The 12500-nt window shown below is 40.9% G+C and overlaps 1 protein-coding gene across 1 annotated transcript in view; it reads right to left on the bottom strand.

Annotated features, from left to right (window-relative positions):
• The window catches only part of LOC145402013 (xaa-Pro aminopeptidase 1-like), a 35810-nt gene that overhangs the window by 16523 nt on the left and 6787 nt on the right, over positions 1-12500 (bottom strand). The window contains exons 4-5 of the mRNA XM_080274111.1: positions 12284-12463; positions 441-555 (exon numbers count right to left, since the gene is read on the bottom strand). Of these exons, the coding sequence (XP_080130237.1) occupies positions 441-555; positions 12284-12463 (295 nt within the window). The remainder of the gene's footprint in view (positions 1-440; positions 556-12283; positions 12464-12500) is intronic.

Below are 12500 nucleotides of genomic sequence, written 5' to 3' on the forward strand. Positions count from 1 at the left end.
ATAGATAGATAGACAGATGGATAGATGGATAGATGGATAGATATAAATAGACAGACAGAGATAGATATATAGATAGATGAATGGATAGATATAGATAAATAGACACAGATAGATAGATATGCCAACACAATTTTCTTATTCGCCACTGAAATGATAGATAGTCAGATAGATAGATGCACAGATGGATAAATAGATATACGGACAGATAGATAGACAGATAGATAGATAAATAGACAGATAGATAAACAGGTAGACAGACATATAGACAGGTACATTGATAAATAGATAGGTAGATAGATGGAGGGATGGATAGATAGATACATAGAAGGATAGATAGATGGACAGACAGACAGATAGATGGGGCTGGTTGGAGAGATGGCTGGATAGATAGATGGATAGATAGACAGACAGATAGATAGACAGATAGATACAGCGCCTACCTGCCAGCGAGGCGTCATAATCCATCCAGGTATTGGCGGTAATAATCAAGGGGTCACTGGCCACCCTGCCACCACTGGCCACTGCTGACTTGATCCACTCCAATATTGACGGTACCTGCACACAACACGTACATGGCTATACGTACATGCATATAGACGTACATACATACATACGTACATGCATTTATATGTACATACATATATACGTGCATGCATAATATGTACATGCATATATACATATCACATAAATATATACATACATACATACACACTCCTATACATACATACAAACATACACACTCCTATACACACATACATACATACATACATATACACACTCCTATTCATACATACATACATACACATTCCTATACATACATACACATACATACTTACACACTCCTATACATACAGTACATACATACACACTCCTATACATACATACATACACACATACATATACACATTCTTATACATACATACACACTCTTACACATACATACATACACACTCCTATACACATACATACATACACATTCCTATACATACATACACACTCCTATACATACATACATACATACATAAGGGTTTTACGACTATGGGACAGTAGGCGGAGGACGGTACGCTGCTTTTTTACCCAGGAATTTAATAATAATATATATGTTATTTTTCCATAATTTCTGTGCTTCCTGTAAAAAAAAATCCTGAGCTCCCTAACACCTCTTCCTTGGCGATTTATTTTTGGCTATGGCTGGTTTATATCCTTTTGTACGTTATTTATGCAGAGTATGGCGACATTGGAAGGATTTATGTAACACAGAAACGTACGGTGTAATAAGCAAAATAAATCGCTTAGGAAAAGGTATTTGGGAGCTTCCGTAACCGTGGGGATATATTTAAAGGATTTATATACCACAGATTAGGACTGCAAGGTGTTAATAAGCAAAATAAATCGATTAGGGAAAGGTGTTTGGAAGCTTCCTTAACTGACTGGATGTTTGTCAATAATGAAAACGCGTTATAATGGTGCAATAAAATAAATCGCTTTGGAGAAGGTGTTAGGGAGCTTTTGTTAATAGGGAAAACGTCATAATGGTGTAATAAAATAAATCGCTTTGGAGAAGGTGTTAGGGAGCATTTGTTAATACAGAAAATGCGTCATCATGGTGTAAACGCTGAAACTTACCAGGAAAACTAATTCGCCGAGGAAAACGTGTTGCGCCATTTCCACCTGACCATTACTAAGGCTTGTATCATGACCAGTATTCTCTCTCTCTCTCTCTCGACGCCTCAAGGAACAAGGGTACGAGATCGACCAATCAGCGGCGGCCCGTGACGTCACTAATTTCGTCACTGCTTGCTGTGACGTCACTCGGGTGGGCGGAGTCTAAATCATGACGTCACTATCTTTGTTTACATCGCGTTTTGACGAGTCCCTCAGCCTGGGATGAATTATTGTTTTTATTTATCATTTTCACCATAAATCCCTCCACAGAGGATTAAATCGCATATAAAACGTCAACGCGGTAGACTACAGGCTAAATTCGTCCTTCCTGGCGGTAGAGCAGCCCATTATTTTTATCAGTACCATCGCGTGAAGGCTCCCTCAAGCCCGCCATTTTTCTTCTTTTCATTCCTTACCTCTCAAATTCAAATTGGACTAGTAACCAAGGAGACTCGTTCCTACCCCATGCCTCCATTTAAGGATTTGAATTTAAACTGAGGTATGTCCGGCTGCCAGCTTCGTTAGTTAAAAAAAATAGACTAGTAACCAAGGAGACGCAATCCCCTGGTATCAGGAATGGATTAGCCTGACTGCTGTGACGTCATAACGGAAGTTCCTTTAAATGATGTAAGAAAAAGGATTACGGACCCACTCTCTCTCTCTCTCTCTCTCTCTTTCCAACCTACCTACCTACCTTCTCTCTCTCTCTCTCTCTCTCTCTCTCTAACCTACCTACCTACTTCTCTGTCTCTGGCTACCTACCTACCTCCCTACCTTCTCTCTCTCTCTCTCTCTCTCTCTCTCTCTACCTACCTACCTACCTATCTATCTATCTATCTGTCTTTCTATCTATCTATCTATTCTATCGTTAAAGTGCTAATACAAGCGGGGTCACTAGAGAGAGAGAGAGAGAGAGAGAGAGAGAGAATAACACACAAAAGGTATAAATAAATCGCTACGGAAGAGGTGTTAGGGAGTGTCCTGTCACATGCGCCTAATACCGGTTTGTAAGCCCTTTGTCCTGCCTACTACGTAACACAAGGAAGAGGTCACGTAACACCTCTTCCGTAGCGATTTAGTCTCCTTATTACACCTTAATGTAGAGTTCATCAAGGTCACGGAACTGGGTATTAAAGTGTACGGGATGAGTCGCTATAGAAATGGTGTTAGGGAAAAATACAGTGATATAAACATCCACTACACTACCACCCCAATCCGGTTTACACTCCTCTCTCTCTCGCTCTCTACCTACCTACCTACCTACCTACCTACCTACCTGCCTATCTGCCTATCTATCTATCTATATGTATGTATCTCTGTCTGTCTATCTATCTATCTATCTATCTATCTATCCCTTCCTTCCTTCTTTATGCAGAGTCTGGCGATATTGGAAGGATTTATGCAACACTGAGAAGGACAGTAAGGAGTAATAAGCAAAATAAATCGCTTTGGAAAATGTGTTAAGGAGCTTGCTTACCCCGGCTAGAATACTGGCCAAGGAGAACATGAAAATTTAGACTTGCTTGTCAACTGATAGATAGATAGATAAATAGATAGATAGATAGATAGACAGACAGATAGATAGATAGATAGATAGACAGATAGATAGATAGATAGATAGATAGATACAAGAACAGCGAAAGGAGAGGACCAGGTCTTCCCATTCTCTCTCTCTCTCTCTCTCTCTCTCTCTCTCCCTCCCCCTCCCCTTCCCCGATATTACAATTTCCTGTGTGCGTGTGTGTGTGTGTGTGTGTGTGTATATATATATATATATATATATATATATATATATATGAGTGTGTGTACGTATGCATTTGTGTGTGTGTGTGTGTGTGTGTGTTCTTACCTAATTGTTCTTACCTAATTGTATCTTTACAGGAATGAGTCCAGCTCGTACTGTCCCGTGTCTTAAACCATATTTATCGTACATATCCTTAAATTTGTGAATTGTTTTGGCACACACTATTTCATTCGGTAGTGCATTCCATTGATCAATTGCTCTGTTTGGGAAACTGAATTTCCTTACGTCTTTATCACCTCTCTTCTTATGCAGTTTTTTGCAGTGTCCTCTTGCTGATGCTTCTCCATATGTTAAGTAATCATTTATGTCTATTTTCTCCTTCCCTGATATGCACTTATATAGCATTATCATGTCACCTCTTTTCCTTCTCTCCTGTAGTGTTGGTAGATTCAGTTTATTTAGTCTTTCTTCGTAGCTTAGGTCCCTTAAGCTTGGTATGCATCTTGTAGCGGCCCTTTGAACTTTTTCAATCTTGTCTATATGCTTTTTGAGATGAGGACTCCAGACTACTGATGCATATTCCAGGGTTGGTCTAATGAATGATGTTATTATCCTTCTTAGCATGTCTTCATTTATGTATGTGAATGCTATTCTCATATTTGCAAGCAGTGTATACATGTTCCGTACCTTCTCGCTGATGTGGTCAGCCGGAGATAGTCTGTTATTGATAATCACACCTAGGTCTTTCTCTCTTTCTGATGTGTATAGGGTTTCATTTCCTAACTTATAATCCCAATCAGGACTTTTTCCACTTTTACCAAACTTGATTACATGACACTTGTCCACATTGAATTCCATTTGCCATGTACTACTCCATTCATGAAGTTTATTTAATTCTTCCTGTACAGTAGCTCCCTACAAGAGTCTATGCTAGTAATTCTCCTTTGTATTTTTGCATCATCTGCAAACATATTCAGATAGCTCTCATTTCCAGTGTTACTGTTTATATCATTTATGTACACTAGAAACATGATTGGTGCCAGCACCGAACCCTGTGGTACTCCACTAGTCACTTCTTTCCATGATGAGTGGTTTCCTCTTAGTACTGTCCTCATTTCTCTTTTTATGAGAAAGTCTTGCATCCAACAAAACAGTTTGCCTCGAATTCCTCCTTGATGGTACAGCTTCCATAAAAGTCTTTGGTGTGGTACTGTGTCAAAAGCTTTCTTGAAATCTAAATAGATACTGTCCACCCATCCTTCCCTTTCCTGTATTGTGTTTGTTACTCTGTCATAGTAGCTTAACAGATTAGTAACACATGATTTTCCTTTTCTGAAACCAAACTGTCTGTCTGTTATCATACTGTGTTCTTCTAGATGATTTACCCAAGCTTTTCTTATAAGTTTTTCTAATACCTTGCTTACAACACTGGTCAGTGATACTGGTCGGTAGTTGAGAGGATTTTGTCTATTTCCTTTCTTGAATAAGGGGACTACATTTGCCTTTTTCCAAATATCAGGTAGTTTCCCTTGACTCAAGGATTCCTTGAAAATTAAAAATAATGGTTTACTTAACTCCTTTGCACATTCTCGTAACACCCAACATGAAATTTCATCAGGACCACTTGCTTTTCCTCTGTCTAATCTACTTAACTCCTCCTGTATTACTTTTTCTGCTATTTGTATATCTGGTAGTATGTGTGTCCCCCCCTGTGGCGGGGGGGACACAACCTGGCCGCACTATGGGGTGGTACTACTACTCTGCGGCCAGGTTGTGTTAGGAAGAATACTGCCACCGTATTCCCTGCGTGTCGTAAAAGGCGACTAAAAGGGGCGGGGTGAGGGGACTAGGGACCCCCTCCTTTGTTTTTTAGTTCCTAAAAAGAGACAGGCCAGAGAAAGGGATGGGGGATGGAGTTATCCCCGTACCCTGAAGATTGGGTCTATGAATGTGCGTGGATGTAGTACGATTGAGGCTAAAAGGGAGGAGATTGGGAGAATGTTTGTGAGAAGAAAGTTGGATGTGTTAGCTTTGAGTGAAACGAAGATGAAAGGGAAGGGGGAGTCTATGTTTGGAAGTGTGAATGGAAGATTGTCAGGTGTTGATAGAGGAAGGGCAAGAGAAGGTGTGGCCTTGTTAGTGAGTCCGGAAGTACAGCAATGTGTGATTGAATGGAAGGAGGTGTCATCGAGACTGATGTGGGTGAAAGCAGAAATTTGAACGTGAGTTGTGGGTGTTTGTGAGTGCATATGGGCCTGGTAGTGAAAAGGATGAAGAAGAGAGGGAGTCTTTCTGGAATGATGTTGATGAGTGTCTGCAGAGTTTTGGAGCGAATGTGAATGTGGTAATGATGGGAGATTTGAATGCTAGAGTGGGAAATGTAGCAGTTGAAGGCGTAGTTGGTATGCATGGTGTGCCTGGAAGAAATGAAAATGGGGAACGAATGATAGCGATGTGTGCTGAGCGAGAGATGGTGATTGGGAATACGCTGTTTGAGAAGAAAGATATTTATAAGTATACATGGGTGAGACAGGAGGGTGGAAGGGTTGTTGATAGAGCTTTGATGGACTATGTGGTTGTGTCTAGGAATGTAATAGGAAGATTGTTAGATGTGAGAGTTCTGAGAGGGGAGGGTGGAGGTATGTCTGACCACTACCTGGTGGAGGGAAAGTTAAGAGTAGGTAAGAGATGGGTGAGAGCTAGGAGGGTTAGGTGTGGCAGGGAGGTTTTGAAAGTCAGTGAGTTGGATAAAAGAGAGAAAAAGATAGAGTATCAGGAGAAATTGAAAGATGAGTGGAACGCAGTGAAAGATCGGGAAAATGGCAGCGTGGAGGAGGAATGGCAGTTGTTTAAGAATGCTGTGGTGGGGCATGCAGAAGAGGTGTGTGGTGTGAGACGTGTGGGTGGTGGTGTAAGAAAATTAAGTGAATGGTGGTGCGAGGAAGTAAGTATGGCTGTGGCTGAGAAGAGACGTGCATATGAAGTGTGGCTGCAGAGGAAGGATGAGATGTCATATGAAAGGTATAAGGAGAAGAGGAATAGAGCGAGAAGGGCTGTGCGTGATGCTAAAGTGGCAGCAGATGAGGGGTGGGGTAGGCGGCTGACAGAGAATTTTCAACAGAATAAGAAAATGTTTTGGAAGGAGGTGAAAAGGGTGCGAAAGGGAGAGTCTGGGAAGGAAGAACGAGTAAAAGCAGAGGATGGAAGGATGTTAATTGAGATGGATGCAGTAAGGAAGAGATGGGCAGAGTATTTTGAAAGATTGTTAAATGTAGAGGAGGAAAGAGTGGCTGAGATTGTGGCGGATGGAAGGGTGCAAGGAATAAATGTGTTGGGAGAGTTGAATGATTCTTTGATCACGAAGGTGGAAGTGGAGAAGGCAGTAAAGGAGATGAAAACAGGGAAAGCTGCAGGTATGGACGGGTGTGCTGTGGAATGCCTGAAGGGTGGTGGAGTGACTATTGTTGACTGGTTAGTAAGATTGTTGAATGTGTGCTTTGAGAAAGGTATGGTGCCAATTGACTGGGCAAGTGCTTGTGTGGTCCCGTTGTATAAAGGTAAGGGTGATAAGTATGAATGTACTAGCTTTAGGGGTATAAGTCTGTTGAGTGTTGTAGGTAAGGTGTATGGTAGAGTGTTAATTATGAGAGTTAGAGAGGGTACAGAGGGAGTGATTGGTGATGAGCAGTGTGGCTTTAGGAGAGGGAGGGGATGCGTTGATCAGGTGTTTGCTGTGAGACAAGTGTGTGAAAAGTATTTAGCAAAAGGCAAGGATGTGTTTTGGGCATTTATGGATTTAGAGAAAGCGTATGATAGAATTGATAGGGAGGCTTTGTGGACTGTTTTAAGATTGTATGGACTTGATGGTAGGTTACTAAAAGGGGTGAAAAGTTTTTATGTAAATAGTAGAGCGTGTGTAAGAGTGGGAAATGCTGTGAGTGATTGGTTTCCCGTGAGAGTGGGGCTGCGACAGGGATGTGTGATGTCACCTTGGTTGTTTAATATTTACATGGATGGTGTTGTAAGGGAGGTGAATGCAAGAGTTTTAGGTGGAGGTCTGAGTCTGGTGAATGTTGATGGTGGAGAGTGGAATCTGAAGCAGCTGCTGTTTGCAGATGATACTGCACTGGTGACTGATTCAGAGGAGAGATTGAGACAGTTGGTAGAGGAGTTTGGAAGGGTGTGTGAAAGGAGGAAATTGAAAGTAAATGAGAATAAGAGTAAAGTGATGAAGTGTACGAGGTTGACAGATGGTAGGATGAATATAGTTTTGAATGGTGAGTTGCTTGAGGAGGTAGATTGTTTTAAATATCTAGGGTCACATGTTGCTGTGGATGGAAGAATAGATGCAGAAGTGAAGTTTAGAATAAATGAAGTAGGAAAGGTGCTGGGAGGAATGAAAAAAGTGTTTAAATGTCGTTCGCTTAGAATGGATGTAAAGAGAAGGCTGTATGAGGGTGTTGTGGTACCAACTGCGTTATATGGGGCTGAAACATGGAATATGGGTGTAGCAGAGAGGAAAAGTTTGAATGTAATGGAGATGAGGTGTCTGAGGAGTATGTGTGGAGTGACGCGTATGGATCGGGTGCGAAATGATGAAGTGCGAAGGAGAACTGGAGTTGTTCGGGAGATGGCTGGTAGAGTTGAGCAGAGGGTGTTGCGATGGTTTGGGCATATGGAGAGAATGGATAATGAACGATTGGTGAAAAAGATAACTAGATCTGATGTGAGAGGTGTAAGGCTGAGAGGAAGACCACGAATAGGATGGATGGACAGTGTGAAGAGAGCGCTGGATGCGAGAGGGATGTCTGTTGAGCAAGGAAGAGTGGCTGTGCGTGACAGAAGTAAATGGAGAGAAATTGTGAATGAATAAGTGATGACGCAGCCCTGAGGGGATATTCTCCCGCATTTGGTCTGATCAGCTAGTCAGGTCAGGTGCGGGTAAGGGGATGGGTCTGTTATGATGTGGCAGGGGTAAACCAGTTTTGCTGTCGGGCCCTGCTGCGGATGTCACTGATTGCATTGCGCAGTTGACCCTTGTGCGGTGTGGTGCGGTGAAGATCTGTCCGTTCTCCCCTTTGGGGCTAAGATGCGAATGAATGTGTTTGAATGGATGAGTAAATGGGGAGTGTGTCGTCCTGTCTCGGCTACCTCCCTTTCCTTGGGGGAAGCAGCCTAGGTATATAGATAGATAGATAGATGTGTGGACATGCGTGTTCCACATAGTCCCTCTCAAAATTTTTTTCTTCTGTAAAAACTAATTGGAAATTCTTATTTAGTGCTTCACAAATATCTTTCTCTTGTGTATAAGTGATTCCCTCGTCCGTAATGGATTGTATTATATCTTTTACTTTGGTTTTGCTTCTGATATAGCTGTAAAACAGCTTTGGTTGATCACTACTTTTATTTATTATATCCTCCTCAAACGGTTTTTGGGCTTCCCTCCTTATTCTTGTATAGTCGTTTCTTGCCTGTTTGTAATTATTATACGCCCTTTCACTATTGTGTCTTCTGTATCTATTCCACAACAAATCTCTTCTTTCTTTTGATTTTTTACATTCTGTATTGAACCATTTCTGTATTTTCTTATCTGCTTCTTTGTGCTGTGGGATGTACTTCTGGACTCCTATTTCATAAAATTCACAGAATTTTTTATATACAGCATTTAAATCTTGTCCTCTAAGCTCATTTTCCCAATCAACTTCTAAGAAATACTCTTTAGGTCTTGATAATTTCCCTTTTTATAGTTTAGTCTCTTTTTGTAACTGTCATTGCTGTTTACTATGTCATATGCTATCCTGAAGTTATAATTTAGTACTGCATGATCGCTTTTGCCGAGTGGAGGGTGATATATTACACTGTCAATGTCATTTTCTTGCCTAGTAAATATTAGATCTAGCACTGAAGGTACATCAAGTCCTCTTTTTCTGGTGGTTTCCCTCACATGTTGCGTTAAGAATAACTCTTGTACGAGATCCAGGAGCTTTTGGTCCCAACAGCTTTCTTGGCTATTTATATCTAGAGTATTCCAATTTATATTTGTATTGAAATCCCCGGTTAGTATAATTCTTTCCGATTTCTCTTCCATTTTATGTAGCAAGGATCTTATACTCTGAATTGTACTCTCTGCCAGGTCCTCATATTGTGTTTGATCTGGGTGGCATATACAAATTGGCTACAATTACTTTACCTTCAGATGTGTTGATCTCTACTGCAATCAGTTCTACTTGTGATGGTATATCTAGGTTTATTTCCTTGACTTTTAGATTTTTCTTAGTTAATATTATAATTCCTCCTCCTTTTTTTAAATTTCTGTCTCTTCTCCATATATTGTATTCCTCTAAGTTTAGTATGTCATTGGATATCCTTGGTGTTAATTTTGTCTCAGTTAGGCATATTATTTGTGGTTCATTTTCTCTGACATAATCATTGATCTCTAGTAATTTAGATACTATTCCATCCACATTTGAGTACATCAACTTTATCATCTTGTTTATATACTTGTCATGACATGGTTCTACTAACTTTCTCCTTTTTCTTCCATCCTGTTTATGTACCACTTTCGTACCTGCAATCCTATTACTTTGTAAAAAAAAATTCTTCTTCTCCTCTTCTGATCTTCCCTCATTTTTTGTTTTTGCTTCCTCCCTTTTCTCTTCAGTAATTCCAGTTCCTCTTGTGTTAGGCATCTTTTTATCCATACATTTTTGAACTCCTCTTTTTCCATAAGATTCTTTGCATTTTTTAGTTTCTCTTCCACAGTGTTTACACTCTGGAAAGTCACCTTTAGAGGTCTTGTCTTGCTTTTCTCGTATTTCCCTAACCTTTTGTGTTCCTCTATGTCTTTACTACAGATTTCCTCTGATACTTCTTTCAGTAAGCTCATTACATTTGCCATCTCCTTTTTGTCTCTTGTGATCTTGTTTTTAATTTCTTCCTCTTCTATACCAGTGATTACTATAGATTTGTTTATCTCTACTGACTCTCTGACTAACTTTGGATTGTTTTGGATTATTCTTTTCACTTCCTTTTTAATGCTTTTTTCCTCCACCCTTGTTTCTAAGTCTTTCTTTACTTTCACCATTTCAGCATACGTGATTTCTACATCATTTTTGTAGCTTTGCACAGCTTCATTCACCTGTGTTATCTTCTCCTCAATATCACTGCTCTGGTCCATAAGACTGCTTGCTTGTCTAATTGTCTCTGTGTTATTTTTGAACTCTTCCATAACACTCTCGTGATTGACTACTGTACTTGCCATTTCACTCACTTTCTTCCTAAGCGTACTCAATTCCACTGTTAGTTCACTGATGGTTGTGTCTTTCTTATTGGCCTCCCTTCCTAGTTTTTCTATCTCTTCCTTTTGCAAGTGCATTTGCTTCTTTATTTCATCAATTTCATTTTTGAAAGCCATTTCTAGTTTGTGTACACGTTCAACCAGTCTATTGTGAGTCTCCACTTCAACCAGTTCTTGGTGTGTGTGTGTGTGTGTATGTGTGTGTGAGTGTGTGTGTGTGTGGGTGGGTGTGTGTATATATATACATAAGAGTGTGTGTACGTATGCATTTGTGTGTGTGTTTGTGTATATGTGCGCTTTTATGTGAGCAAGTGTGTGTGTGTGTGTGTGTGTGTGTGTGTGTGTGTGTGTGTGTGTGTGTGTGTGTGTGTGTGTGTTATCAGCATGGGAACAAGCAGCAAAAACACTTGAGAGAGAGAGAGAGAGAGAGAGAGAGAGAGAGAGAGAGAGAGAGAGAGAGAGCAGAATATTCTCTCCTACGGTTCATCTCTCTTTAATTCTTCTATGCTTCGTTCACTTTAACCTGACACAAATTTTCCTCCCTTAGCATAATATTATCTGCAATTTAGTTTAGAAGATGTTGCATTTATACAGTCAATAAAATAACTATGGCATTAACACCTCTTCCTTTGCGATTTATTATTGATTCTGCTCCGTTACTATATTCTTGTATGTTATGCGTGCCATCGGTGACGATATTGAGAAGACATAGACAAAATCGCTAAGGGAGAGGTGTTACGGAGCTTCCTAACCTACATATATACATTAATGCGTACATAAATCCATCAGTTCAATCCATACATACATACAGTACATACATAAATACATACATAAATCCATCCATCCATCCATCCATCCTCACCTACATACATACATACATACATACATACATACACACATACTGTACATACATACATACATACATACACACATACTGTACATACATACATACATACATACACACATACTGTACATACATACATACATACATAAATCTATCAATCCATCCATCCACCCATTCATCCAACCATCCATCCATCCATCCATCCTTCCTTCCTTCCTTCCATCCCTCCCTCCCTCCCTCCCTCCATCCATCCATCCTTCCTTCCTTCCATCCCTCCCTCCCTCCCTCCCTCCATCCATCCATCTATCCATCCATCCATCCATCTACACAACTGTCTATCCATCCATCCATCCATCCACACAACTGTCCATCCATCTATCCATCCATCCATCCACAGAACTGTCCTTCCATCCATCCATCCATTCAACCAACTATCCATCCATCCATCCATCCATCCATTCAACCAACTATCCATCCATCCATCCATCCACACAACTGTCCATCCATCCATCCATCCATCCACACAACTGTCCATCCATCCATCCATCCATTCAACCAACTATCCATCCATCCATCCATCCACACAACTGTCCATCCATCCATCCATCCATCCATCCACACAACTGTCCTTCCATCCATCCATCCATCCATCCATTCACTCAACTATCCATCCATCCATCCACCCACACAACCACCCACCCTTCCATCCATCCATCCATCCACCCATCCATACCCCCTCCAGTCCGGACTTCATCAGCAGCCAGTCACAGTCCAGCTGGTTGTCTGCCTGTAGGAAGTAGCGACCATCTGTCCATAGCGCCTGTTCCGTCATCGTCACCACCACCTGGCCGTTCGAGCCCGAGAATCCGGATATGTACTGCAGCCGCTTGTCCGCGTCTGCTACGAACTCGTTCTGAAGGAGGAGAATGATGACGGTGGTGGTGGTGATG

The sequence above is a fragment of the Coenobita brevimanus genome, chromosome 57 (assembly GCF_032717465.1).
Source record: "Coenobita brevimanus isolate Jiangsu-jjx chromosome 57, ASM3271746v2, whole genome shotgun sequence".
Taxonomy (NCBI): Eukaryota; Metazoa; Arthropoda; class Malacostraca; order Decapoda; family Coenobitidae; genus Coenobita; species Coenobita brevimanus.